The sequence below is a fragment of the Myotis nattereri genome, assembly GCF_964212035.1.
Source record: "Myotis nattereri genome assembly, chromosome: 12".
NCBI lineage: Eukaryota > Metazoa > Chordata > Mammalia > Chiroptera > Vespertilionidae > Myotis > Myotis nattereri.
In genome coordinates this window covers 81986708-82014150 of record NC_138087.1, presented here as the reverse complement: position 1 = coordinate 82014150, position 27443 = coordinate 81986708, and the positions used below count along the sequence as shown (strand labels likewise).

General features: G+C 62.4%; 1 protein-coding gene across 1 annotated transcript in view; it reads right to left on the bottom strand.

Annotated features, from left to right (window-relative positions):
* The window catches only part of SEC16A (SEC16 homolog A, endoplasmic reticulum export factor), a 32163-nt gene extending 12277 nt beyond the window's left edge, over positions 1-19886 (bottom strand). The window contains exons 1-16 of the mRNA XM_081103010.1: positions 19727-19886; positions 12521-16168; positions 10766-10902; positions 7553-7647; positions 6557-6683; positions 5935-6133; positions 5623-5797; positions 4446-4588; positions 3894-3955; positions 3659-3797; positions 3091-3336; positions 1867-1964; positions 1476-1557; positions 1172-1289; positions 890-1001; positions 636-741 (exon numbers count right to left, since the gene is read on the bottom strand). Coding sequence (XP_080959136.1) covers positions 636-741; positions 890-1001; positions 1172-1289; positions 1476-1557; positions 1867-1964; positions 3091-3336; positions 3659-3797; positions 3894-3955; positions 4446-4588; positions 5623-5797; positions 5935-6133; positions 6557-6683; positions 7553-7647; positions 10766-10902; positions 12521-16099 — 5418 coding nt within the window. The 5' untranslated portion in view covers positions 16100-16168; positions 19727-19886. The remainder of the gene's footprint in view (positions 1-635; positions 742-889; positions 1002-1171; positions 1290-1475; positions 1558-1866; positions 1965-3090; positions 3337-3658; positions 3798-3893; positions 3956-4445; positions 4589-5622; positions 5798-5934; positions 6134-6556; positions 6684-7552; positions 7648-10765; positions 10903-12520; positions 16169-19726) is intronic.
* Positions 19887-27443: the final 7557 nt, after the last annotated feature.

The following is a 27443-nucleotide window of genomic DNA, read 5'->3' as shown; positions in this document are numbered from 1 at the left end:
CACAGTCCTTCTCTGCAGCCCTCAGAGCTGCCAGGTCCAAGCAGAGAGGCCGCAGTCAGCACACCTCACAGCCCTGCCCCCGCGGACTGTCCCACAGCCGGTCTCCTCGCTCAGGGTCATGCAAGTGCCACACACACACGCACACACACGCTCACTCTCACACTCACTCTCACACTCACTCCTGGGTCAGATAACACTCCTCATCATGCTAAAAATAGCTGATAGAAACAAAATACTCGATATTTATAAGATTTTAAATATTAAGACCCAAAATACAAACAAAATCCTCAATTCAACAGGGTTTATTCTCAAACGTTACTGATCAATGTCGCCCCAAGATTTCCAAAAACACTGCCTTTTGCGTGAGAATTTTCCACCCCACAGCCCGCAGCCTCACCAGCCCCATGGGCGGAGCTCACCTGGAAGGTGGGCATGGGGCCGGACTGTGTGCCCAGCCTGTGGGCGGAGCTCACCTGGAAGGTGGGCATGGGGCCGGACTGCGTGCCCAGCCTGTGGGCGGGGCTCACCTGGAAGTTGGGCATGGGGCCGGACTGCGTGCCCAGCCTGTGGGCGGGGCTCACCTGGAAGGTGGGCATGGGGCCGGACTGCGTGCCCAGCCTGTGGGCGGGGCTCACCTGGAAGTTGGGCATGGGGCTGGACTGCGTGCCCAGCGACTGCGCGTATTCATAGGCCTCTGTCCTCTGGATGGCTTCATTGGTCGCAAACTTTGAAAATGGCAAACTGTTGAGGAAAGGAGTGAACTTATTTGAGCCAGTCCCCCAGGAGCATGTCATGCCACACGGCCAGGCCGCGAGGCCGCCTCCCGGCTCCGTTCTGGGTTAACCGGAGGGAGGGGCGGGGAGGGGCACACAGTTATGCAATTCCTCACCTGTGGTTCGATCCAATTAAGACGAGTTTTGTGGTTTTCTTGGTATAAACCCCAAATCCAACTTCAGCCATGAGGTAGCAGAAGTGTGCAGCGTCCAAGAGGCCTTTCGAGGCTGAGGAGACACAGGGGCCACGTCTCGGTCGGGGGGTTCTCCCGAAATCAAAGATGGCGAACAGCCAGTGGCAGCGATGCCAGAGGCACGGGAGTCCTGTCCCTTCCACCGACACACTGCACGCAGTCTCTGTGCCCCACGCCCACGGCCTCCCGTCTGCACGGACCCACCTAGCGTGTCGCCCATCGTGGCCATTGTCCTGGACTCCACATCCATGTTGTTGTTCAAGTTGGACAGAACCATGGCGAGGTGCGGCCTCCAGTCTCCCCACTTCTCATCGCCGCAGCACTAGGTACGGAAAGCCAGCGGGACACTCCTTACCCTGGGTGCCCCCGGGCCGAGTGTCACCAGCCTGCAGGGTCGGGCTCCGGGAGCGAGGGGCAGGGCAGAAAGGAAGGCAGCCTCATCCTGCGATGAAACCGCCGGAGCAGTCCCCACACATGCGGCTGCGAGAGCCACGGGAGTGCCACTGACCGTGGACGCTGCAGGCATCCGCCCGGACATCAGCTGGTAGACGGTCTGCAGAGGGTCGTTGATGGGAAGACTGTTGGCGAATCTGGGGAGACACGAGAGGAAGCTGACCCGGCCCAGCTCCCCACACGACTGGCCCATCTCAGCCCCTCAACCATCAGCCCGATGCCTCCCGCCCCTCAGCGCGCACGCAGCTCAGTGTTAAAGGCCGGAGAGAGACAAGGCGCTCAGCGATCTGACAGAGCTCAGCACCGAGCAGTGCACAGGGCGCGGCCCCGCAGCGCAGGGGAGCTTTCTCTGCGAGAGCTAGACCCTGTGCCTCGAAGAGCTGCCAAGGAGCAGCTGCCAGACCAGCTGGCTGCGCCCAGAAGCCGCCAGCCCAGCGAGTCTGTACCTGGTCATGACTCTGGCGTGAGTCCGGCTGTCCATCTTGCTGGCAAGCAGCAGGGCGTGACCCCACAGGCCGTTCTTCATCGCGGCCTCCAAAGCATCCTGCAAAGCAGCGCAGTGAGCCGAGGTGGCAGTGACTCACGTGATGCGAGTCAGGCGCCGGGGAGCGTGTCGTCCGCGTGGCCGGGAAAGAGGAAAGGGCTCGACTGTGTTGCGACACACTTGCCTCCACGGCCTCCAGAACACACCTGTGCCACTGCCCCCACCCCCCATCACAGTGCCTGTGGCCGTGGGTCTTGCTTTTACAAACTGTTACAAGCAGCCCTGGCCGGGCGGCTCGGTGGTTAGAGTGCCACCCTGACGCACCAAGGTCAGGGCACATGAACAAGGGGAACAAGTCCAGGTCCTGCTTCTCTCCTCTCCGCAACATCAATACGTTAAAAACTTATTTTTAATAACTAGGACAAGCAGGCCAGTAGACACGGGACGCCAGGAGGCAGCGCTGCCACCCTCAGAAGTCCTTCCCACTGGGCCACTGTGCACGCCACTCACAGGGCGATGACGCCTCTCCCCGTGGACAGTGTGTCCCCTCAGCCAAGTGACCTGGTATCTCAGAGAACTTCTGACCGTGACCTGAGCTTATCACGACATACAAGCACCAAGGACTTGGGGCTGTCAGACCCCTGCCACCGGGCCATGCAGAGCTGGGCATGTGCCCACAGCCCACAGGGACCCCTCTACCCTAGACCCGCCCTCTACTGGGCACAACCAGAGAGAACGTCCACAGCGCCAGCACCTGTGCGAGGTCTCTGCCACTCTCCCCAGCCGCAGCCTCTGCACGCGCTGTGCCTGATCCATTCCCACTGGGCACCGCTCCCCCACACCCAGCACACCTCAGAGGCTGAGCGCACCCCTAACTGTGACCACGGGCTGTCTGTCTGTCTCGTGCACGTGTTCACCCGACAGCACTGCACGGGCGGGCACAGCCCGAGCGCAACTGCGTGCACTTGTGCGGGAGTGAGGAGGGAAACTGAGGCTTCAACACTGGCAACGTGTGAGGAGACGGAACGGACACCTTCAGAGACGACAGAGCCAGACCCCTGTTCACCCGGTTGCCGTCAAGGCCCGGTGCTCTCCAGGCAGGCCTGTCCCTCCCACAGCTTCCTGGCACTTAAGCCCATGGGGCGGCGCCAGGACACGCCCCGGCGCCCGAGAGCTCAGAACTCGCCTTCTTGCGGCCATAGAGCAGCAGCTCCCGGAACCGCTCCGTCTCCTTCTCCAGAGAGCTGGTGGCGGCCTGGCTGTCAGTGAGGAAGGAAAGCTGGGCCTCCACCGACTCCTCCTCCTCCTCGGCCTGACCCACGGCCTCGTTGGTGAAGTCGATCAGGTTGGCCTCGTTGGGTGACTTCCCAGGAAGCCACACCGTCCTGTGGTCTTGTAACAACAGCTCGGCAATGTCTGTGCCCACCACGGTCTGCAGGGCGGCGGGGACAGAAAGAAACAAGGGCCTTCACGACGGATAGGACTTCCCACAGGCCCTGCTGGGGGAGGCCAACAGGCCGCCCAGTGCACGCCGCCACCGCCCCCACGCCCAGGAGCCCGACAGCCCAACATGGTGGGCCCGAACCTGCCCTCGCCCCAGCTGCACACCCGCTTGTCTCCCCTGCCCCACGTCACTGCTGAGACGGCTCCGCGTGCTCGGCCCAGCACAGAAATCCTCCCCACGCCGTGGGAGACCCAGGGTCCCCGAGACTCCAGGCCAAGAAGAGGCGTTTTCCAGGTAAGACGGCACGTACCCCATTCTGTCTGCACAGCAGGATGATAAAGTTCCAGAGGAGATTTGCGGACTCTTTGTCAAGTAAGCTCTCATTCTGCAAACACTGGGTGGCTTTGCTCTGCGCAAAGTTAATAACGTCCACCTTATGGGTGTCGTCTCTGAAAGAAGGACAGCCCTCAGTGGACAGCGATGAGCGCCGCGGCCCAGCCACGCTCACGCGGTGCCCACAGCGGCCCGTGCCCGGCGGGACCTACTTGCCCAGCGGCCCCGGGAAGGCGCGCATCTCCTCCTGCTCCGGCAGGTGCTGTAGCAGCGTCTGTGGACAGGGAGGGACAGGGGGGACAGGGAAGGGCAGCTCAGGGCAGGCTCCGCCACTGCCCCCTGTGTCTGCTGACCCGAGGACGGTCTGTCCCATCAGGGAGGCCGAGGCGCTCCACCAGGGGCTTGGCCGTGTCTGGTTGGCAACAGTGACTTTCACCCTTTAAAGCGGCGAGACCCATTCCCCCTGAACTCTGAGCCAATACATGTGACAGAGGCTGGTGGGCCACAAAACAGTGCCCACCACACAGGCTCCCAGGGCACCCCAACCCCCCCTGGCCACCTCCCTACTCGTCACTGAAATCACCAGTACTGAACACCAACAGGCCCTCCCCTCAAAATCAGAAATGCAAAGATAAAAGACGCACAACCACACAGAACAAATAAAACCCCCTCCACCGAGGGTCCACGGAGGAAACACTCCGCAAGACCGTTTTCAGACAAGGCTGAGGCACGGCCTGTGGGCCCGCGGCCGCCCCCGGCCTCACCTCCATGCTGTGCACTTCCACCAAGGCCGGCTGTCCCTCCGAGGGCAGATTGGGGATCACGCGGATGAGCTGACCCCCAGGACCAAACCGGGCACAGACATGGGGCACGGAGAACTTCTCCGGGGAAGTCGGTCTGGATGGAGCTGCAGGGAGGACGTGAACAGGACACAGCCGGCGGTCAGCTCTGGGGCCTCGGAGCCAGACCACAGCTCGGTGTCAAGGTGCCCACAGGCGGAGGCCCCACATGAACTGACTTTCGGTTGGAAGTCACTAGTGGCTAAAGGCCCCATTAAAGTAGAACTCCAGCGCGGCTTAAGAAACGTCTAAATCCTTAGAAACGAAACCATCTCCTCGAAATCTAAAAGCTCTTGAACACCGCCGAAGCGCCTGTCACAGGAAGCAGCACCCAGGACCTTTCGTGCCTGAGCCTTTGTCCTCAACGGCGGGGCCGTGATCGCACCCAGTGAAGGCGAGGGGGGCCGCTGCCCAGCCTGGCGGCTCAGGTCCAGCACGTCCGGTGCACTGAAAGGTCACGGGTTCAAGCCCTGGGCATTTTCGGGTTTGGTCCCCAGGAGGGGCGTATGCGGGGGGCGGGGGAGAGGGCGGCAACCAATGGATGCCACTGCTGTTCCTCTCCCATCGCTGCTCTCTCTCCCTTCCTCTCTCTAAGCGTGTCCTCGGGTGAGGATTGCAATTGAAATACTATCTCAAGAACATCACCTATTTTCACAGTTTCCAAGACTCAGCAGTAACAGGCCTTCCCGAGGGCTGAGCGTGGCAGTGGGAAAGCCGAGGGCAGCTTTTCTAGGGGAATCGGAGTTCCCTCCACAGGCTGCTGACCCGCGTGGTCGGCATGGGAACAGGAGGCCCCACCCGAGAGCCTGGCGGTGAGCCACACGAGCCACACGAGGGCCCGTGACAGAGGCAGGGCGGCTCTCCGGCCTGTGAGTCCAGCTACAGCCGAGGGTGCTGCCAGCCCAGCGGGACCAGCCTGGCCCTCAGAAGGACGGGCGTGCTGTGACACAGCTGTCCCTACTCCGGGGAGGACCGGGCCAGGCCATCACAAATGCCCTCAGTTGCAACTCACTCCCGTTTCTCGCCCCAGGCTTGTGAGGTGACCGAGGGGTGACTCGGCGGCCCTGCACCTGAGGGCACCCAGGGCCTTGACCACACACACCTTGCTCCACGGAGGGCCAGCCGGCGTCGGCAGGGTAGCCGTACTCTGGGAAGCCCTGGGCGCTGCTGAAATTGCTCATGTAGGCGTCGTAGGCATAGTCCCCATGGAAGGAGCCTGGCGGCGGCGGAGCCTCATAAGGCCCCACGGTCACATTGCAGCTTCTGTAAACCTGGCTCTTAGGAAACACAAAGCCAGCAGGTAGTTAGCTCACAGGAGCGCTGCCAGACTGGGAGGTGCTGCCAGAGCAGGGGGGACCTGGGTCTACACAGAGCTGTGGACAGCCTGCCTGCCGCCCCCGCGGCGCGCGCGCACCTGCTGCGAGTGGGCGCTGAAGCTGCTGTGGCGGCTGTGCACGCTGGGCGCGCTGCGCAGGCTCTGCCCCGAGTGCTCGCTGTGCACGCTGCGCCGGTCCCCGTCGTCCCCGTAGGGGTCTCTGTGGGGCTCAGGGTCGTCATCAAAACTCCCTGTGAAGCGAGGGTCGTACCTCCAGGGGTCGTCGTACCTCTCGGGCCTGGAGGGCCAGTGGGGCAGAGGCAAGAGAGGGCGCTGAGGCCGCTGGCATGACGCACTGCTCAGCACTCAAGCCCTCCGGGCCCGCACCGCCCGTGCCCTCACATCATGACGGGGCCTGCCTCGCAGGACACGGTCCGAGCCCGCCCCCGAGGGGATGCCTGGAGCCCAGGGGCAAGGTCAGCCCCGGGTGAAGGTTCAGGGGAGCAGGCTGCAAGGTCACAGCCACCGAGGCGACAAGGGCAAGGCGATCCCAGGCGCTTGTGCTGCGCCCACAGTGAGTGACGCCAGCGGCCCAGGCTGCCCGCCCCTTTCAGACAGTGGCCGTGACGCCAGCGGCTCCCGGGACCCCCAGCCGCAGCTGGTGGGGCGTTACAAAGCGCAGCTGATTCCCACCCCCCTTGGCGAAGGGCTTCTCACCCACCTGTCAGCATAGGCGTAGCTGTCTTTCCTGTACGGCTCGTATTCCGCGTCATACCAATACCTGCGGTCATAGGGGCGGGGATCCCTGAACCCAGACCCATAGGGGTACCGATCCCAGCGGCCCGGATCTGCAAGCAAGGGATTAACGAGCTGACACAACACGCGCGGGAGACGCTGCGCCCCCAGCACCGAGGAGCCTCGCTGTCCTCCCGAGAGGCATGACCCTGGGTGCTGAGATGCCGGAGGTCTCGCAGAGTCCTGTCCCTGTGTGACACCCAGTGGCCACTGGCTTGTCCTCCCAATACACGATTCAGAAGAGAAACCTGCTACGTGACATCTGGTTAAATTCTTGCCCGTAGTTACTACTTTTGAACAGTTCACCCCGTAACTATACGCTTTACTCCCATCTCTGCTGATGTGGCCTAGGAAGGGTGAGGAGACCCTCAGAACCAAAGGGCTGCTTGAACAGGGCCAGTCCCATCCGAGCCGCCAGTGTGTTACGTGGAAGGGAGGCAGAGGCCTGTGAGCGGGGCGGGCAGGAGGGCCGTGCTGGGTAAGCGAGGGCTGCTGGCCTGGACCCTCTGCACCGAGCAGGACACAGCTTGGCAGAGGAGCAGGGCTCAGGGACATGTGGCCAAGAGGCCCCCCCTCCCCCGACAGCGAGGGGACACGCCTGCAACTCCAGTGCCGGAGCCACAGCCCCGTGGCCACAGAGCAGGGCAGACACACTAGCCCCGGGGCGGCTCCTGTTCCTCTGATCAATGTGAACGGTCGCAGGGACAGGAAAGGCAGCCCCGGGCCCCTGGCAACTATTCTCGGAAGTCAGAGAATAACTCGTGTGAGCCAGACACACGCGTGCTGTGACCACGATGCAGCTTCTGGATGAAAAGCAGCCACAGAATCACTTCCAGAAGCAGGTGACCGTGGCTCTGGGATGAAGACAGACTAACAGCGGGGACTCCGCCTAAGGCCCGGGGCGTGGCCCAGGCTGACGTACCTCCATAGTCGTACTGGCCGCAGTAGTAGCCGGCGTAATCGCTCTGGCTGCTCCATCCACGCTTGGAGCTGTAGTAGCCCTCAGGAGGCCCCTGCCTGAAACCACACAGGAATTACCAACAAGCCACCTACTTCTGAAACGCGCAACAGGTATCGGCCTCCAGACTGCACCCGGGCGACAGGCACTCGTCCAAGCCCTTGGTCATGGAGAGTCCTAATCAGAAGACCCAGAGCCAGGAGCGTCAGGGATTCCCTGCGCCCAGCGCGCTGAAGTGCCTCTATGATAACACCACACGAGCGCCCAGCACAGATCGTGGCGCTCTCAGTGCCGTCGCCGGAGCAGGGCTGGGGCTGGGACCGGCTCTTGAGTGTGGATGTCAGACTCAGCCGATGCCAAGGTGCGGGGGTGTGGAGGGGAGTCGGATCCGACTTCCAGACCCGCTGCACAGACAGTGCCCGTGTCCTCCAGGCGGGTCCCAGTGCGCCCAGACTGGTGCCCTCAGAGCAGACCAGCGTGGGCCCTGCCATGCACCAGCCAGGCTGGCCTCACAGAGCAAGCCTGGCTGTGACCTGCATTATAGAAAGGGTGGAATTTAGCAGGAAGATCAGGTATCTGACCTGCTGAAAGGGCTTACTGACATTTTTGTTCTTTAATAGCAAGTTTTAGGTAATACTTCATTTTTTTAAGAAATATATTTTTATTGATTTCCGAGAGGAAGGGAGAGGGGGAGAGAGAAACATCAATGAGAGAATCACTGATTGGCTGCCTTTTGCTCGCCCTCTACTGGAATGGAGCCCACAACCCGGGCTTGTGCCCTTGATCGGAACTGAACCCGGGACCCTTCAGCCCCCAGGCTGGGGTTCTACCCACTGAGCCATACCAGCAAGGGCTGTAATAATTGATTTTTAAAAGACTTCGCTCATGTCTCACTCAGCTGATCCTGGGGCTTGGTGGGTGCAGCCCTGGGGAAGGAGTGCAGGACCTCAGCCCAGCACCCGCGCTCACTGCCCCAGGGGTGAGCACCCGTCCATGCATGGGGGAGAGGGGTCTCCGAAAAATGACCTGATGCAGCACAAAACCAGGAACACGCACCTCCTTGCCCCCATGAACCCTGCATTCGTGGGAAAGACAATCATAGAAACAACAGGCCACGTCACCTCGGGCAGCGCCCACAGGGATGTGATCCCAGCTGCACAACAAAGACGAACTGACGCTACACACCACGTGGGAACACGCACGCGCCCCAACCACAGCAGGGCCAAGGAGGCTGCTCCCCAGCGCTGCGAGTGGTGCGGACGTGGCAGACGGGGACACACCTCCACGTCACCGCCCGCCTCGTTGGGCGGCTCTCCACACAGAGCAGCCCTGGCCGCTGAAATGTCACCACGTGAATCTGTAGGTGGTTGAGTGAAGGGAAACCGGAACAGCCAGATGCACCCTGGCTCCACCCGCCTCCCGACCCCTGGCCTCCAGGGGTTCTAGAAAACACCGGCCCACGGCTCTCGCCAAGTCAGAACGCTGCCCAGGCAGCAGGGTGGTCCCCAGGCGCTAGGACAGGGGTGGGCAAACTTTTTGACTCGAGGGCCACAATGGGTTCTTAAACTGGACCGGAGGCCGGAACAAAAGCATGGATGGAGTGTTTGTGTGAACTAATATAAATTCAAAGTAAACATCATTACATAAAAGGGTACGGTCTTTTTTTTTTTAGTTTTATTCATTTCAAATGGGCCGGATCTGGCCCGCGGGCCGTAGTTTGCCCACGGCTGCGCTAGGACATGAGCACCTGGCCCACTGGGCTGCCGGGAGCCGGTCCATCCTTGCTGTTTCAAGGGACCTGGCATATATGGCATACTGTTCTTAATATGTTTGCTCACCTTCTTGGCACTATGTGTTTTAACCAAGGTCACCTCTCTGAGAAAGGTTGTTTCCCCAGGTAGGGATTTTCCCCTGAAGTTAGGGAGGGAATAAAACCCCTTAACTAAGTGCCAGGCGGGTAGTTAATCACTTTAACTACAAACAATCATGCTTAAGCTACATAATCTTTACTCCCTGGAATGGAGATAAGAAACGCCCTAAACTTTGGAATAGAGATTGATAGGATTGGAATCAACTGGTATAAATACAGATGTAATAAGACAACAGCTCTACAGAACCTAGACAGAACCTACACAGAACCTAGACACAGAACCTAGAGAAGAACCTAGTGAGAGAACATGGCAAGAGAACCTGACTAGAACCTGGTGACTGAACCTGGCTGGAGAACCTAGCGAGGGAACATGGCTACAGAACCTGGCAATAGAACCAGGCAAGAGAACCCAACCATGCTGATCAACTGGAACGCTGCCTCTGTGTCATTCCTTCTTCGCTGACTCTGTCCACACCTTTGGGGACCCCTGGACCTGCTGGGGTTGGACCCCAGCACTGGGCCACACGCAGCTCAGCGCGCCCTCTGCGGGCCTGGACAGAGGCCAGCTGATGGCACAGACTCACTGACCAGCTACCAGACATCGAGGGGCCAGAGTAAGGAGCCCACGGTTCTGAAAGGCAGTGCGTGAACCAAGCCTACACCGGCGGCCACACCTCTCTGTCCCACGTTTAAGGAACCACGTGCCCTCGTAGCACCGACAGCTGTGAGGCATTACTTCGCCAGGTGAAGGCTTTGGGAGGCGGCAGAGCTGGAACCCTGACAGCCACCTCCCTCGTCCCGCCCCCCCAGCCACTGAGCGGAGGCCTCTGAGTGCCAGTTCTCACGCCGCTGGAGGTGCGGCCCGGGGCTCTTTCAACATGCTTGTTTGTAATCGCAAATCCAGCCAGGGTCCGCCCGCGAGAGAAGCTGCCGGAGCGCCGGCACAGAGGCTGCTGGGAAAGCACCGAGGCGTGGGCTCTGGCCTGCGGGGGTGCCAGTCTGCAAGGTAAAAGCTGCCACAGTCTAGGACCCTGAGCATTCCGTCAGTGAGCCTCCAGGGCGCACGCGCCCCAGCGATAACCGCCGCCTGGGCTGGGGGAACCCTGCTCGAGGACAGGGGTGCCTCCGGGGCTCCGCCCTGGGTCTGGCTGACGCGTGGCCATGGCTGCATGGGGTGTGCTGACCTCCATGTAAACACGCATCCTGCAGCCTGTCCACATGGACAAAACGGCAACCAGCAGGGTGTACACTCCTCACACAGTCTGTCCACATCAGGACATCACTACAGCCAGCAACACAAACATCACCTGGCAGACGGCCGGTCTGAGCAGTGGCTCGCCCGGGAGCTGGGCCGCTCCGGCTCGGGGTAGCGGTAGTTCTCAGCGTAGGTGGACGCCGCGCCATCGTAGGGCCTGTACCTGGGATCATAAAGGCCGTAGACGTCCTGTGGGAAGACAGGTTTATGCAGCATCAGGCCCCCAGGAGCAGGCACCAGCTCCAGGCTGCACGGGTGGCTCTCCCAGGGGCGAGGGACACGGGACGTCCCCAAGCAAAACAGAAAACCTCCAGGATAACGGCCCCAGGCAGGCAGCGCTGCCCTCCAGCCCCAGCCCGGCCTGCTCAGGGGAGGCCAGCACGCAGCAGGCACCCCGGAGCCACGGCAACTCGTGAGGGCTGTTAGGCTTCTGCCTCCTGAGGTCTCAAACGCGGAGGTGCCGGGACTCAAGCTGTGCCCTGCCCCAGACACCATCCCAGGTAAGCAAGCCAAGGACCCAGGGCTCCACCTGCCTGGTCCTGAAGCTACAGGCAACCCAGGGGGAGGGTCCTTGGCTCTTAGAGGCATCCAGCCTCTTACAAATCACTGACCGCCACGGCTCCGCCTCTAAGGGGCGGCCATGTGAGGACCTGAAGCAGAATCAGTTCGCGTCTGACAGCCCGACTCTCCGCCACTACCTGGCACACACTCCTGGGCTGGTGCTGGAAGCTGGGGCGGCCGAGAGGAAGGCAGAGGGCGCCGGCCCACAGGAGTGGTGCCGCCGGGAGAAACTCTGGGCGCTGCGCAGCGCCCACAAAGGACCTGGAGCGGCGTGATGCTCCCTGCGCCTCCCGGGCTCCCAGCAGAGCTCAGCTCCCTGCTATGGAAGTCAACACTCGCAGGTGTCAGTGGTCAGAGGTGTAGCCAACCACTCACACTCACACTCACACACACACATGCTGAGGGGCCCACAACAGGGCACAGTCTCCCATCAGCCGACCCGGCCCAGCCCTGACCCAACCTCTTTGAACACAAGGTCCCCAGCTCGGCCACCGGCCCTTGCCCCTGCCCTGCCTGCGGCGAGTCCGTGCTTTCAACCTCCCTGGCTCACCACCCTGCGCCTCAGCTGACCTTGGAGGACCCTGGGCCTGGACCCTGGGCCTAGAGGTGAGGAAAGCCAGGCAATAAGGAAACGTGTCCAGCTGGAACCCCCTTTTCCAGCGAAGGCAGGACTCAGCAGAACCTGAGGCAACCACACTGGGAGCTGCCGCACCGTCGCTGTGAGGCCCTGTGTGCCGCCTCCCCTGGCCTGGGAGGAGCTGGTGGACTCTCACCCTCCTCGCGGCTTCACTTGGGTTACAGGCCAGAGCTAACTTCCCCGTTTCTTCTGAAGGAAGCATTAAAAGACTAGCTTCCTGCTGTTCGTAGGGAGGTTTCTGATGTCACCACCACACACCAGCTTCAGGCGGCTCTCCTGTGACCCAGCCTGTGACTCTCAATGGGACTAGGACAGCCAACAGGCGCCACACAAGCAAAGGGCTTTCCTGTCCCACAAGTGGGGGCACTGCGTTACACGAGGATTAAGATTATCTCCGCAATTCAATGCACGGACACGTCGTGTGGACTTCATGAGATGCGCCGTGGGGCAGAGCAGTGGTGGCTGGAGCACTTTTCTCACGCCCAGTGCACAGAACCGGCGTCCGCAGGCAGTGCCCACCGGTCACTTCTGAACCCACAGAACCCTGCCAAGGAACTCGCAAGGAAAGACCGCTGGTCAAAGGGTTCAACCGTCTGAGCTCAAGCCTACCTGGTAGAGCGGGGCTGTGCCCGGGTCTGGTGGGTATGGAGAGGGGTACTGGGCCGGGTAGCCGTCGTACGGGGGCCTGTAATAGTAGTAGGACGCCAAGTCCAGGGGCTGCGGCGGCATCCACGGCTGGCCCGGCGGCACGGCTGCCTGGCTCGAGCTGCTGGACACGGCCGATGCGCTGGAGGACGGAGGGGGCCGAGGTGGCGGCTGCTGGCCCAGGTCCGCGGGAGCCGGACTGGCAGGTGGCTGGACCGAGTTCTGGGGCTGCCCTGGTGCTGGTGGGCTTTCTGGGTTTGAGGGTTCGAAAGGTGCTGCTGTGGGCCCTGGTGGGGGAGGAGCTGGCTCCTGCTGGGCTCTCTCGGGGCCACGCTGGTTGGGAGCACCTTTCGTCACCTGTTGGTAGAAATGGTCTGGGTTACGTGCCCCAGGCCCAGGCTGACTGGGATGACTGGGGGTGGGATGCAGAGCAGCAGCTGGGCCATCGGCGTGGGACAGGCTATCCATCCTCACAGGCTTCTCCACGGTCCCACTCAGTGTGAAGTCTAGGGCTCCCCAAGTCTCTTCCCGATTCCTGGGGGAGTCTGCCTTATTACTATGAGGCCCCAAGGCGTCGCTTGCGGGTACCACCAGCAGGAGGCCTGTGCTCCCGGCAGGGCTACTAACCAACTCCGGCAGCGCGCTCTCGGCACTGGGGCTCTTCTGACCTGGAAGCAAGTTCTTTGGAGCTGGATGAGATGGTGGTTGAACCAGCAAATTAGCAGGTGGAGTGGAAACCGTTTCAGAAAGAGCAGAAACGTGTGGGAAGTTACTCTGCGCAAGGCTGTGAGACAGAGGCGAGCAGGTGAGCGCGCTGGCTGGAACCCCAGGCAGAGGCGCAGCTTCTCCAGCATCAGCTCCCGCGGCCCAGCTGCTCCCGGCAGGTCTGTCCCCAACCCGAGTGTCTCTCCGGGACGGAGTCTTCTCCGTGGGATGGGACAAGGACACGGGAAAGGGAAGGGGCTGAGCCAGGCGAGCGCTCTGATCGGGCTGAGCGACCCAGACTGGCTGGCTGTGCAAAGACTCGGTGGGCGGCGAGGACAGCAGACTGGCACCACCGGAACTTGCCTGTGACAGGAGGGCCTCCTCTTCCCCCATCTTGGGAGGGTTCTCGAGGTTCTCAGAAGCACCAATGCCCTCCGTGCCTTGCAGAGGGGCGAGGCAGCCCGGCGGCCCGGCCCGCTGGCCGGACACCCCCTTGTCTGGAGGCTGAACCACTTCGGATGGCTGAGGCTTCCCAGGCACGTGAAGTGCAGGAGCGGCCGGGGCCAGCAGGACGTTGCCCCCAAAGTCTGGCAGCTCATTCTGCGCCCACAGAGTCGTGGCCGGGCTCTCACACTTCATGGCTCCCTGGGCCCGGGCCGAGGGCCTCTTCTCCGGCGTCGCGGGCACAGTCTCCACGGGCGGCCCTCCAGGGTGCGGAAGCCTGTGACTGGCTTCTGCGGGTGAGGGAAGAGGCAGAGGGCAGACCCGAGGTGGCAGAAGGGTCTCCATGTTGTCTGGTGGCTGCTCCAGGTTGCCAGGGCAGGCGTCGGGCGGTGCAGCGGCTGGTCTGTGCTTCTGGGGGGCATGGCTCCCCCTCACCTCACCCACCACGTTGGCACGATCGGCCTCAATTGGTTTGACTCCAACTAAGTGGGATCTCACTGGTTCAAAAGAACTATTTGCACTCGTCTGAAAGACCCCTGTAGGTTTGGGGGGGCTTGGGGTCAAGGGCTGGGACAGGCTGTGGTGGTAATTCTGGCTCATGGTGGTCACATCTGTCTCGCCTCCCACAGGAGAAGAATCGATTTGCTTAAAAAAGCTCCCGGGAGCCTCCTCCTCGGGTTTGCCGACTTCCTGCTGGATGAAGGTGCCCAGGTCCTGGGGCCTGGCTGTGCTGGACGCACTCCTGTGGCTCTTGCTGCTGTAACTAGACGACACGCTATCAGACCGCACGGGGAGCAGCGGCGCGTCCAGGGCCTCGAGGTTGGAGCTCCCGCCTGCCGCGTGGCCTGTGACACTGAGCCTGGGGCCCGGGGGCCCGGGAAGAGGTGCGTATCTGGGGTGATCGCCTGGGGAGGAGGCATCCAGATTTGGGGGCTCACTTGGCAGAACCTCCTGGTTCTGAGTGAACTCCAAGTTCTCCACATTCTCACAGTGTGAGCCGCCAGCGTCATGAGTGCCTGCGCCTGGTGTGCCACCCCACACGTCAGCAGCAGCATTCTTAGCGGCTGGCTGAGCGAGCTGGGTGTCCGCAGACTGAGGAAAGTAAGGTTGCGTGTCTCCTCCCTGCTGTGCGGCCTCGCCGCGGGAGGCCCTGAGAAAGGCCTGGCAGACGCCGCCTGCGCCCGCGTGTGCCGGAGGAGGGCCCAGAACAGGGCTGGGGGAGAAACCGTCAAAGTAAGACGGAGCCGCGGAGCCTGTGTTCTCGGAGGAAAGGGACTCCTCGTTCTCCATCTCTCCGCCTCGGAAGAACAGGGAGAGCGTGCCCGAGTCTGCTTCTGGCAGGGCGCGGCTGGCGGCCCCCAGAGGGCAATGCGAATGGCTTTCCGGGCTGCTGCCCTGGGCGGAGGGGTTCCCGAGAGCAGGGTTTGGCCCCTGCTCGTGACTAACGGCGGGACTCGGCCTGACCTCCTGGCCGGCCCCGGCACCGCCCCCGTGGACACTCTGCCTGAACGTGCTCTCCAGGCCAAAGGGACTTCCTGAGTGGTGGCCGCTCTGCAGGGAGGCTGCCCCATCTTTCCCGTCAACCGCAGGTCCTGGGGCGGGAGGCTGGTGCTGCTCGTGGGCAGGCCCCTGAGGCGGGCTGGACAGAGCGGGGACGTGGGAGGCGCTGGAGGCCTGTGGTGCCGCATTGGCAACCCGGCCTTCTGAGCGGGGCCAATAATGCCCGAAGGGCTGCAGGCTGCCCTGGGCCGGCCCCCACTGCCCTGGCATCTGCCCTGGCATCTGTGGATGTGGCTGCGGGAAGAAAGAGGACGTGGTGGGTGCCGCAGCGCCATCGTGAGGGTTCTGTCCACTCGGGGGCCTGTCAGGCCCAGGCAGGTGCCCATGTGGGGGGCCGCCATGAGAAGTGCTGGAACCCCCTCCTGGAATGTACTGAGCCTGGGTTTCGTGTTCAGAGCTGGAAGTGGCCTGGGCGCTCCTGTTCAGTTCGGGCCCAGGTGCCGAAGGGGTCAACACACTAGGAAAGGGGCTGGCCGCTGGCCGGGGCTGCGACAGAGGTCTCGGCAGAGGCGCGTGGAATCCTTGGGAGCTGTCCCCAGCATTCGTGTGAGGCACAGGCAGACCCGGGTGCTGAAGGAACGCTGGTGGGGCCGAGCCCAGCAGCACGGGAGGGCTGCTTTTGGACGAACTGCCCAGCGAGGTGTTCTGAAGAGCCTGTCTACTGAAAGCAAACGGGTCCGTTACCGGCTGCAGGGGGCCAGTTACCGCAGCCCCCGGTGCACTCGCCGCCGCCTGTCTCCTGTATGAACTGCCGGACCAGAACATGCTTGGAGGGCTGCCCGCGGGAGGCGGCCCCACCACGTTGGGCGGGACGGCCTGGGGCGGCGGCTGCATGGCGGAGCTCCTGCACGATCAGATGCCACTTTCAGAGAGAAGCAGGGTCTAGGTTATCCTTAATCTGAACTGAAAAAGAACAAGAAAAATTGGCATGAAGTTCACATATCCAAAGCCCTGGCTGCAATCAGGAAAATAAGAACAAAGAACCTGACGGACAGTGACTTCCTGTCACTAAGCCCTGAGGGGCGCGTCTCTCCCACCTCCACTCCCGCCCAGAACTGCGCCTGCCCCGAGGGGAGAACCCTGGACGGAGCAGATGCGGCCGTGCCCGGCCTGCTGAGTGACCTCAGCGAGTCAGTGTCCTCTTCTGGGACTCAGCTCTGTAACGCAACCAAGGACCCACAGATGGCGCTGCCTCCGTGATGCCCTCATCAGGCTGAGCTGCCCCCAGGGAGCGGCCACCTTTCCTGGAGCCTGTCCCCAGGCCCCGAGTCAGCCCCTCACCACACTGCGCATCACCCTGCCAGGCCGGCCACCCGAAGTCTAGAAGGAAAGCCAGAGCCTACCACGGCTCCCACTCCCTCCGTGACAGAGCGCTACCGAGTACAGCAACACCAGCTGCAGAGCAAACCTTTGGGGGAGACGTGGCCTCCCCAGAAGGCCTGCACCCCACCTCGTACGGCGCCCATGTGCTTGCCCTGGGCCTGGCTGCACAGCGACAGGAGCCGGGTCCTGAGTGCGGGCGTGACGGCCACACAGAGCAGCTCTACGGGACCAAGTGACAGGATTCAAACCTTTTCAGTATCAGGCAGAGTGTCAACAAAACGCTCACAGAAAACAAAGGGACAAAATCCTCCAGACAGGGTTTTCCGTTGCCTGTTTAATGAGATACACTGAGTATAATCTTGAACAGCTGACTTGTATTTTTCAGACAAAAGTCCAAGTTGTCTCCTGAGGACGCCCGTTCTGTGAGTCAGTCCCTCTCCCTGACAGCAGACCAAGTTTCACGATCACAGGGAAACGTGAACACGGGGGAAATGGCGGCAGCTCTGGAGTTTCAGCCACATTTTTGCAGACAGGCAATGTTCTTGGTAATCTTTCCAATACTCAGATAAAAGGAAATACCGTGAGTGTGTTTTAAGTAAAGCAATTTACAAATAAAAGTTCCCGTCCCTGCCTGAAAACCAGCCCCATGACTCTATTAACTCACCACTGCTGCCCACACATGCTGTCCGAGGCCAATGGGAAACCCTTTCTATTGACAAGCATTTGAAACGCACTCGGACTTAATCGACTGACAACAGGAACAGCACGGAGACGTCACCTGGTTCTAAGCTGCCATCTTTAAACTACGTATATTCTTACTGACTCCAGAGAGAGAGACATCCATGATGAGAACCACTGACCGGCTGCCTCCTATAGGCCCCAACTGGGATCGAGCATGCAACCTGGGCATGTGCCCGACTGGGAATCGAACCCTGATCTCCATAGTTCAATGCTCAACCCCTGAGCCACATCGCCTGGGCTAAGCTGTCATTTTAAAGTATTTACAGCTCAGCTCTCTAGGGACTGAGGGTACAACACTCAGAGCCTCGCCTCTCACCCGTGAAGCAAGCACCAGGCGCCTTCCAGGCCAGCCTCCTCCCTTCAGGCTTCAGGGAAGACCCTCCGCCAGCCTGCGCAGCGTTCAGACAGGACAGAGCCCAGCCTAGGGGCCTGTCGGTCAGGCGCCACTGTGGGCGCAAGGCCGCACCCCGCGGGGTGGCGCAGGCACCCACTTCTTTCTGCCACGCAGTTTCCTCATCGAGAACAGGAGAGAATGATGATGATTTCTCAGCTCCCCTCTGGGTGTAACCTTATGAAATTCTACCCGCAGTGGATTCTGGGATGCTCCAATCCCTACCAGTGTTTAATAGGGAAATCTTATCACAATCTAAATCTCACAGGCTTATATTTAAAGGTTTTCCTTGCTGAAACCCTTACAATTATTTTCTCAACTCCTGGACTCAGAACTGTTTTAGAAGCAAATACTATCACTTCCCTACAAAGTAGCATCGTCTCTCCCCGCCCCTCACCCCCCCCACACACAACTGAGAACTTTCTAGCAATATACCAATTTCATTTGAAACAATCTTGAAGAATCTTATTCTTTCGATCTTTTTTCTCTATTCACCAGCAAAAAACAGCACAACTGCACATCATTTATCTCATGACTGCAGGGAACTCTATTCAGTCCAGCAAATCCTTCTGTAGCCTCAAGTCACCGAGCTTTAACTGTCTCAAAGACACCAACTGATCCTAGAGATACTAGTGCGTTCTCGGTAAACCTCGCTCTTCCTTTAAACTGCCTGTATCTGTGTGAAAAGCACAACCTACTTTTAATGTAAGTTCCTGGCAACTGAACTGAGCGAGTTACAGCACGAGGCCCCTCCCAGAGCGCCGCCTCCAGCTGGTGTGCAAACCGCCAGCCATGTGTGCAAACTTCCAGCTGAGCCGTGTGTGCAAACCTCCAGCTGAGCCGTGTGTGCAAACCTCCAGCTGAGCCGTGTGTGCAAACCAGCAGGCCTGCGGAGGAGCACCTGCCTCTGTGCCTCTGCCCGCAAGCTTCCCCCATGGGCGTCCCTGCCAGGTGACGGGCACTTGCCCCAGAGAGACCGTACACACCACCCTCTACAGAATCAACACCTCAGACGGTAAAAGGAAAAGGCGGTGGGGCCTGGGCACTGGCAGCGATGTCTGCTGCCGCGCAGAGGAAACGCTCAGCACAACTGGCGACTGGGGCAGTGGCTGCTGCTGAAGGTGAATGAGTCACGGGAACAAGAAATACGCTCTTTTGCCTCTTGTCTTATCTTTGCACGATAAGAGCACTTAGGTGGCTAGGTAAGGGCATGGGGGGGGGGGGCTGCAGGGAGGGTGGCTGCGCTCAGCCCTACACGAGTGTCACCCCAGGAAGTGTCACCCCGGACAGCCTCTGGCTCGGGCGGCCTCCTGCCATGTCGGGGATCGGAGGGGACGGGGACACCTCTCCGGCTGACACCTGCCGTCCTAGGTACTGAGCACAAAATCGTCAGCGACTCCTGCCCAATCTCCAAGCCGGTCCAAAGGGAAGCGGCAACCACGGGCTTTAAACGGCTGCGATGTGTCCCGGCTCCGTACTGTCCTACTTTCACCGCGAAAAGGGCGAACCTGGCTCACACATGACCTCTAACCCCGGGCAGGAAACGCGAGCGCTCGGCGGCCTCCGTTGCGACATCTTGGTCCCCTCGCCACGAAATGACCGGCCAACAGCAAGGCGGCTCCGTGGGTCCGAGGGACGCCGATCTCACGAGGAGGACACCACAGCGTGGGCGCGCCGAGACCCGTCCGGGGCGTCCGCGCCCTGCAGAGCTGCAGGTTGGCCGGCTGCCGGCCGCTTCACCGAGACCCCGCGCCGAGGCCGCCCGCCGGCCAAGTGTCAACACAGCGGAGCCCGGGCCCTGGCCCAGGGCTCGGCCGTACGAGGCGGTCCGCGTCAGTCTGACCGGCGGGCGGCGAGGGGCGTAGAGCGGCGGGCGCGCGGCTCCCCGGCCCGTGGGCGCCCACCCGCCCCGGCGACCCTCCGGCAGCACCCGGAGACGCACTGCCCGCTCGGGGCTGGGCCCGGCCCGTCCTCCCGCCCCTCTCCGCCCCGACCCCGGCCCTCACCGGCGCGCCTCAGGGCGGCCGTGGCCCGCGCCGGCCCCCGCCCGGCTCCTCCGCAGTCCCGGGTGCCAGCCCTTCAGGAGCCGCGGACGCCAGCCGGCCCGGCAGTTAAGACGAGCGCAGATGCGGCAGCCGCTGCAGCCATCTTGGCACATCCGGCTCCGGTCGCCCGGGCCGCCGCGCCGCCGACGTGTCCGGCCGCGACGTCAACGCGCGCCACGCCCGCCCGCCACGCCACCAGTCCCACCCCTCGCAGCTGTTCTAACGCCCCGCCCCTCGCCCCGCCCCTTCTATTAGACCCGCCCCCAGGAGCTGCTCAGGTAACGCGACGCTCCGCCCCTTGGCCCGCCCTTCCCCGGCGTTCTGTCCTTCACCGCGCAGCCCTTCATCCCGCTCCTGGTCTCCGCCCATCCCTTCGCCACGCCCCATATTAACCCCGCCCCTTGCTCACCACCTTCCTTGGCCCATCCTTGGCCCCGCCCCAGCCTGCGTCCAATCCTTCACTGCCGCATCCCTTGGCCCCGCCCCCGACGGCGTCCAATCCTTCAACGCCCTATTCTTTAGTTCCGGCCCTTGGCCCCGCCCTCCGCCTCATCCAGTCCTCCAACGCCCATCTCTTCGCCCCGCCTCTAGCCCACCTGCCTGGGAGGGCGCGCGGGGGGCCGCTCCTAAACGTCGCCCCGGTTACGCTGACACTGTCTCGCAGCCGTTTCTCGTTGTAGGATGTGTGAATAGTAGGGATTCTTCAATCAGACTCGAAGGAAGAATCAGTCCTGGAGGACTGATGCCAGCAGGTGCACCTGCCGAGAACTGCTTTCTGCTGAGCGGAGAATCCGAGCGGTGCTCTGGCGCAGGCGCGTTCTTCCCATTCGGTCGTTGGACTCGAAGGCTGGTAGACTGGCGGGAGGCGACGGCGCATGCGCTGACCCGCGGCGGAGTGCGCGTGCGCACCTCGAGCCGCCGGCGGTTGCCTGGTTACGGCTATCGCGTCTCCGGTTTCCAGTTCTGCCGGTGACGTTGGTTTCTGTCCACACTAGTTCTCGCGAAGCAATGCCCGCCTGCTCCACAGAGCCTTAGAAGGGCAGGCACCGCCGGTCCCCAATCCACAGGCTGCGTCGAAGCCCCACTGCCCACCTGTGCGCGCCTCGGGGTCAGTCGTCCTGTCGGCTCCCAGCCGCGCCGTCCGCCTAGCCCAGGCCCCATCCTCCCTGGCTCGGCGGTCACCTCCACCGGCCCCTGTGCGCGTGTCCCATGCACACACTCAATCCTGTCCGGACGTTGGGCGCGCAGTCCCCAGTTCCTCTCTTGCCTGCCTAATGCCTCTCGAGAGCCCAGCCGGGCCCCTAAACCGCGGAGCCCCGTGGATGAAGGCGCCAACGGCTGAGTGGATATGTGTGTTGAATGAGCGCGACCCCCTAGGTACCAAACGACAGGTTAAGCTGCTGGGCCCCAATCTCCTGCTCCTCCCGTGGCTGCTGCCTCGTCCTGGCACCATCAGAGCCCTCCATGGAGGATCTTAGGGAAGAAGGGTGCTGCCATTTGTATCTCCCTTTTCCCGATGAGAGAAGGGAGGCCGGACCCACTCACCTGCACTCCTGCCTGGCAGGGATAGGCAAGGGCAGCAGCCGCCCCACTGACCAGCCTCTTCCGGAGGCAGGAAGGGCTGCCGGTGTCCCTGTCTGGCAGCGCCCGATGGCCGAGCTCTCCGTGCTGCTGCTGCTACCCCCACAAGGGCTGCCACGCCGCCTGGGGTGGGAAGGCACCCCGGTCACCCGTGGGACCCAGAGGCCAGGAAAGAAGGAAGGTGGTTGGGCTGTTTGTTTGCTGTGACGTTGGCGAGGGAGCAGCCACGCTGTCAGAGCCCAGGCGGGTGTGGGGAGAGTTTCAGGCCGTCTGACGTGGCCGCTCCGCTAAGCTAACATTTGCCTGGCGGAAAGCAAGTTCTCGGTCTGTCTCAACACAGGGCCGGAGACTCCTGGTGGAACGCAATCCCGGGCCCGGGCCCTTGATCCGCTTCCTCCTGGTGGTCACGGTGCTCCGCAGCCGCTCTGTCCCAACAGAACACCGGGCGGAGGGGTGTCCTTGCCAGCCCTCCGCCTGACAGGCTGCACCTTCCGTCCTGGGCACTGAGGCTGGGGGGAGAGGGGGACCCGGCGGCCTGGAGAGAGGAAGGGCAGCCTCCACGAGACAGGGCTGGCTGAATGGTCCAGGCGAAAGCACTGACTATCCCGGGCTCGGGCCCAAGAGCTGGAGCCCAGACCTGCCCCTCTGGTGTTAGGCCCGGGGGGGACTCTAACTTGGAGAGACCATAAGCTGCAGAAACCACCCTCATGGGCAAAGGAAAGACTCCGGGCCCTGGGGCAGGGCTGGTAAAGAGGCAGCAGGTGCTGACTCCTGTGGGGCGACTTTAAGGAAAGCTGTGAGCCCAGCGTTGGCATGAGGGGCCTTGGGCTCTCTTCCCCTTCCCTCCTCCTCCAGCCACGCCTTCCCATGGAGGCCGCCTCTGTTTCTCAGCTGTTTGCAGCCTTGGGTGGGGGGGCGGGTCCTGAGGCCCAAGGCCGAGCCATCAAGCCTCTGGGCCAAGAGCCCCCGAGTCAAGAGCCTCTGCTCTAAAGCCCAGCCTGCTGCCTGGAGGCCGTGTGCCCTTTGCCAGCTTCCCGACCTCCCTCAGCACCAGCCCGGGGGGCAGGAAAGGCTGGCGTTCAGACCAGGCCAAGCAGGTCACACTCGCTGCCTGAGCGAGGGCATGCAGCCCGCCTGCCCGCCGCGAGTCTGACCTGCTTGAGGGGGACAGGAAGGGGGCGCTGTTGACGCATACTCGGGGACCACAGGCATGACCTGGAACTGTGTGGGTGCCTGTGGTGTGCCTAGGAGGTGTGCTGCCATGAGAGCCATCCTTCCCTTTGCCTGCAATGTCCACTCCTCAGTGGACGTGTCGCCCCTCCCTGAGGCCCCCTAGGTGGGCGAGAACCAGCTGCAGAGTCATAGCCGAGTCCGAGGGCCAAGTTGTAGCTCCTCCCCCAAAGTTCCAGGACGGAGTTATTGTCCCCTTACCCAGCCCGCAGGGCCGCACCCTTGCCAGGACAATGGGCAGAGGCCGTGCCAGAGAACCCGGCTGACCTTCCCATGGTTACGCCAGCCGGCCTCCCCCATGGGTCCGTCCGTCCAAGGAGACCACCCCTGAGCCCTGGGCGGGGATGGCGGAACCTCCGTGGGCTCCAAGCGCGAAGTACGCGCTGGAATGCCAAGAGCTCATAATAAATTCTGATTACACGTTGAAATGATAATATTTTGGATAGTTTGACTTCAAATGTAGCAACTAGAAAGTGTGGCTCAGTGGTTGGTGTCGACCCAAGCACCAAACACATGCCCGGGTTTCGGCTTCATCCCCAGTAGGGGGCGTGCAGGAGGCAGCCAATCAATGTTCTCCTGTGGATGTTTCTATCTCTCCCTACCTCTCCTTTCCTATCTCTCTAAAAAAAAATCAATAAAAACATTTTATATTTTAAAATCCCTCAGTGGCTGGCATTGCATTTGCACTGGACAATGTGGGTCTACTGAGCACGGGGCTTACTTGGGCTGTGGTGCTGGCTCTCTCCTGACCACCAGCCAGCCCGGTGGTCCTCAGAGGAGCCCTCGGGGTGGGGGTGGGGTGCCATCTCAGGCCACTCCCCACCCCCGCTCCACCCTGTACCCCCCCCCCCCCACGCGCATGAAGCAGCTGCATTAACTGGTTTGTAGGTAGTTGTAGGGCAGGCCTGCTCCATGCCAGGCACCCGCTCAGCCCCTGGCCTGCACCTTCCGTCCTGGGCGCTGAGGCTGGGTGGAGGGGGACCTACCCGGCTTAGCGGCCTGGAGAGAGGAAGGGCTGCCTCCATGAGACAGGGCTGGCTGAACGGTCCAGGCGAAGGCCTATAGGGTCCCCCAGGGGGGTGAGCTGGCAGGGAGGGCTTCCTGAGGAGGTGAGAGCTGCGGAGGCCGGGATAGAGGGGCAGGGGTGGGAGTCACCCCGGTCTGGTGGTGGAGGGGCTTGGGGTTAGTGTGTCCTGTGGATCTGAGCATCCGGCCCCTGTCGGTGTGCGGGGGCCTGTGGTGGGCATCCAGGCCGAGTGTGAGAAGCGTGTGCCGGCCGGGCTGTGAGGCCGGCACCCTGAGGCCGTCCCCGGCTCCTGGGGGCCCTGCAGGAGCAAGTCCACAGCAGGCGAGTGAGGGCCGTTGCGGCTGGCTTGACAGATGTCACCACCGTCCGAGGTGCGTTAGTGTGAGCGTGGCCCCCTCTCCGGTGCAGCCTCTGGGCATGGCCCTGTCCCAGGGGCCTTCCTTTCTGAATCGCTGTGCCAAGTGCCAAGCATCTAAGTCCCTAAATAAGCGGCAGGGACAGGTGCCCATTCTGCACCCGGGGGCGCGCCCTGAGCTACAGCGGGGCCCCCGGCCTCCTGCCCCAAACTGTTCGCACACATTCACGCCCCCGGCCCTGCTGGGAACTGGGGGGGCGGTGGGTCAGACAGCCCTGGCCTTCACCCCTGCGGAGCACGAACACCGGACAGCGGCCGGGCCTGGGGCCCCCCGCGGGGGGTGGGACGGGGCAGTGATGGGAGGGGACGAGCATTTGCAGCCAAAGCTGGCAGAAGCTCCTGCAGCGGCTGGGACGGACACCCGGAAAGCGGGGCTCGGCTGGGGGTTTGCACTGGGCCCTGCGGGGGATCTCACATCTGAAAGCGAAGGCAGCTTCTGGGCTTGTCAGCCAGGACTGCCGCCACCGCCAGGTCTCCCGGGCTCTCCGTACGGCACCAGCGAGAGCCGAGAGCCGGGAGCTGGGCAGGTGTCTTTGGGGCCCCTGGGCGAGCAGCGAGGCGGCTGGGCCAGACTGGGGGGTGGGGGGAGCTGACCCCCGGATGACCCTCCTGCCAGCTGCGCCCGCAGCCCCCGGCCCGGCCCAGCACGGGCGCCACACAACAGCCCGGGGAGCAAACAGGCGCGGACTTGGCGGCTGGGGTGGGGGCTGTGGTTTGGAAGAGAAAGGGCCCCGGTGCCGCTGGGCAGAGCGCCAACAGCTGCAGGTTGCCAAGTGCCAGGCTGGCAGGGACATTCACTCCTGGCCGTGACCTTGGCAGCTTCCTCCCTGAGCATGCTTCCTTGTCTGAAAAGCGACAGGCCGAGTGGCATAGGCCCCCCAGCCCCCCCAGACCCCCAGTCCTCCACGGGAAGGTGACCCCTCAACTGGTCATGAGAACATGGACCCGGAGTCCCTGGGCCCGGCCGTCACCGACCTCTGAGCCTCAGCTCCCTGGGCTGTCCAGTGGGATAATGGCAGCGTCACAGGAGGCGGCCCTGAGTGGCCGGTGAGGTGCTGACTAAACGGACTCACCTGGCCAGGTAGGCGGAAGGCCCCGGGAACCACCTGCTCGCCCAGGGCGCACTGGCGGGGCACGGCCAGCAGGGGGCGGCAGACACCGCCTCTGAGCGGGCAGGCTGGGCCGGCAAGTCGTTGCCCTGCTGGCTGGCGGCTCTGGGGAGCTGGCCGCAGGGACACCCGGCTCCTTCGGGATCTGGCCCCGGGGCTGCAGAGGGAGGTGTTAGGCTCCTCCTCATTACCTGACTGCGTCCTGGGGGGCATTCATTTCTGGGCCCCCCAGGAATGGGGGCGGGGTGCTGAGAGCAGTGGCTCCTCGCCTCCCTTCATTCCTCACACGAGGACGGGGTGGCGAGAAAGGCGGGCTGCCCGGGGCTCGCACACCTTCCGGGGCTGGTCCTACTCTCTCCTGTGAGCTCACCAGGCAGGTTGGGCCCGGACCCGCCCCGTGCCCTCGCCTTACCTTCACCGCCTCCGGAAAGACCCAGCTCCAGACCCAGCCACGTGCGGAGGTGCCCGGGGACCTCGACCTTCAACACGTGAATCTGGGAGACCCAGCTCAGCCCATAAGACGCTCCTCAGTCGGGGGTCTTGGCTGAGCTCAGCCCCGAGGGAGCGCCCGTGTCTTCCCTGGGAGGTGCCTGGTGAGGGGCAGGGGTCCTTCTGAGGGGGGCCCTGTTTTAGTTCCTCACAGTCCGGCTCTTGGCGGCCTGCCCTGTGGGCGGGGCCGGGTGTCCAGCGCCCAGTTTAAATGGCAGAGGGGGCGTCATCGCCTCTGCAGGGGCTCCATTAACTTGGGGGAGCAGAGAGGTCCCCAAGGCCAAGGGCACCTCCCCGGGGCCCATCCTGCTGCATCTGTGGGAGCGCCACCCCCTGAATGAAATTCCTGGAAGGTCCAACGCTGCTGGCTCCTCTTTCGAATGAGCTTGTCGAGGTGAAATTCGCAGAATCTAACCTTGGACGCTCGTGCACATTGTAATCAGACCTGGAATCGCCCTCCCACGGCCCGATGGGTCCGGCCGCCTCACCCCCCGAGTTCCAAAGACACTGCGCTGTCTGTGCGCTCTGAGAAACGGCACCGACGGGGACACACGGAAGAGGTCGATGACGGACAGAGAAGTCCCAAGGTCCATGACAGCCCTGGACGCCCAGGGGGGCCGATGTTCTAGGCCAGTGGTTCTCAACCTTCCTAATGCCGCGGCCCCTTAATACAGCTCCTCATGTTGTGGTGACCCCCAGTCTCATTGTGACAAATTGAACGTAATTAAAGCACAGTGATTCATCACAAAAACAATATGGAATTATACATGTGTTTTCCGATGGTCTTAGGCGACCCCTGTGAAAGGGTCGTTCGACCGCCAAAGGGGTGGCGACCCACAGGCTTAGAACCGCTGGTTTAGACCGTCACCCGACTGGACGAGGCCCACCCCGAGGAGGGAGGGCCATCTGCTTTGCTCCGTCCACCTGTTCAAAGGTGAATCTCGTCCAGACACTCTCACATTTGGTCGAATGGCCCAGCCAAGTTGACACAAAATTCACCCTCCCTGGGTGGATGGACCACACCGTCCCCCCGCCCACCACCCCCCTTCACCCCCCGTCAGCTGAGGGCACCAGGGCTGGGCCCGCCTCTCAGCTGATGTGAACGGTGCTGCTGTGAACATGGACTTGGGTCCGTTTCGCTTCTCCTGGGCGCACACCCAGGAGTGGGATTTGGGGTGCTGAGAGCTTGGGCAGAACTCAGGCTGGACCCGCCCCTCTGAAAGGTGGGCCACGGAACCTCATTTCATTTCCTGGAGCCGCTTGTCCCACCCACGCATCGCAGGGCCAGCACGTCGGATGGGCGGAGGCATCCAGACGCAGTGAGGAGCCTTGGCCAGTGTGGCCCAGTGGGTAGAGCATCAGCCTGCAGACTGAAGGGTCCCGGGTTCGATCCCAGTCAAGGGCACGAACCTCGGTGGCAGGCTCGTTCCCCGGGCCTGACCGTGTGGGAGGCAACCGAGCCACGTGTCTCCCTCACATCGATGTTCCTCTCTGACTCTCCCCTCCCTTCTACTCCCTCTAAAAATGATGGAAAAATATCCTTGGATGAAGATGAACAAAAACGACAAAGCATCAGGCTTTACCGATCTTTCAAAAAAAAACCCCCAAACCAAGACAAATGCAGTGAGGAGGCTGGGCTCACACGTGTGCTTGGGTGGGGAGTCGGGGCAGGAGGCAGGGCCCAGCCGGAGGGGCCAGCAGATCCTAACCTGCGTGGCATCCCCCTGCCTGGGCGAGGGCCAGCAGGAGGGAGGAGGGAGGCCCACGAGGGCAGCTGGTCCTGCTCAGCGTCCCAAGTAAATGGTGCCCCCGAGCCAGCACCCCTCG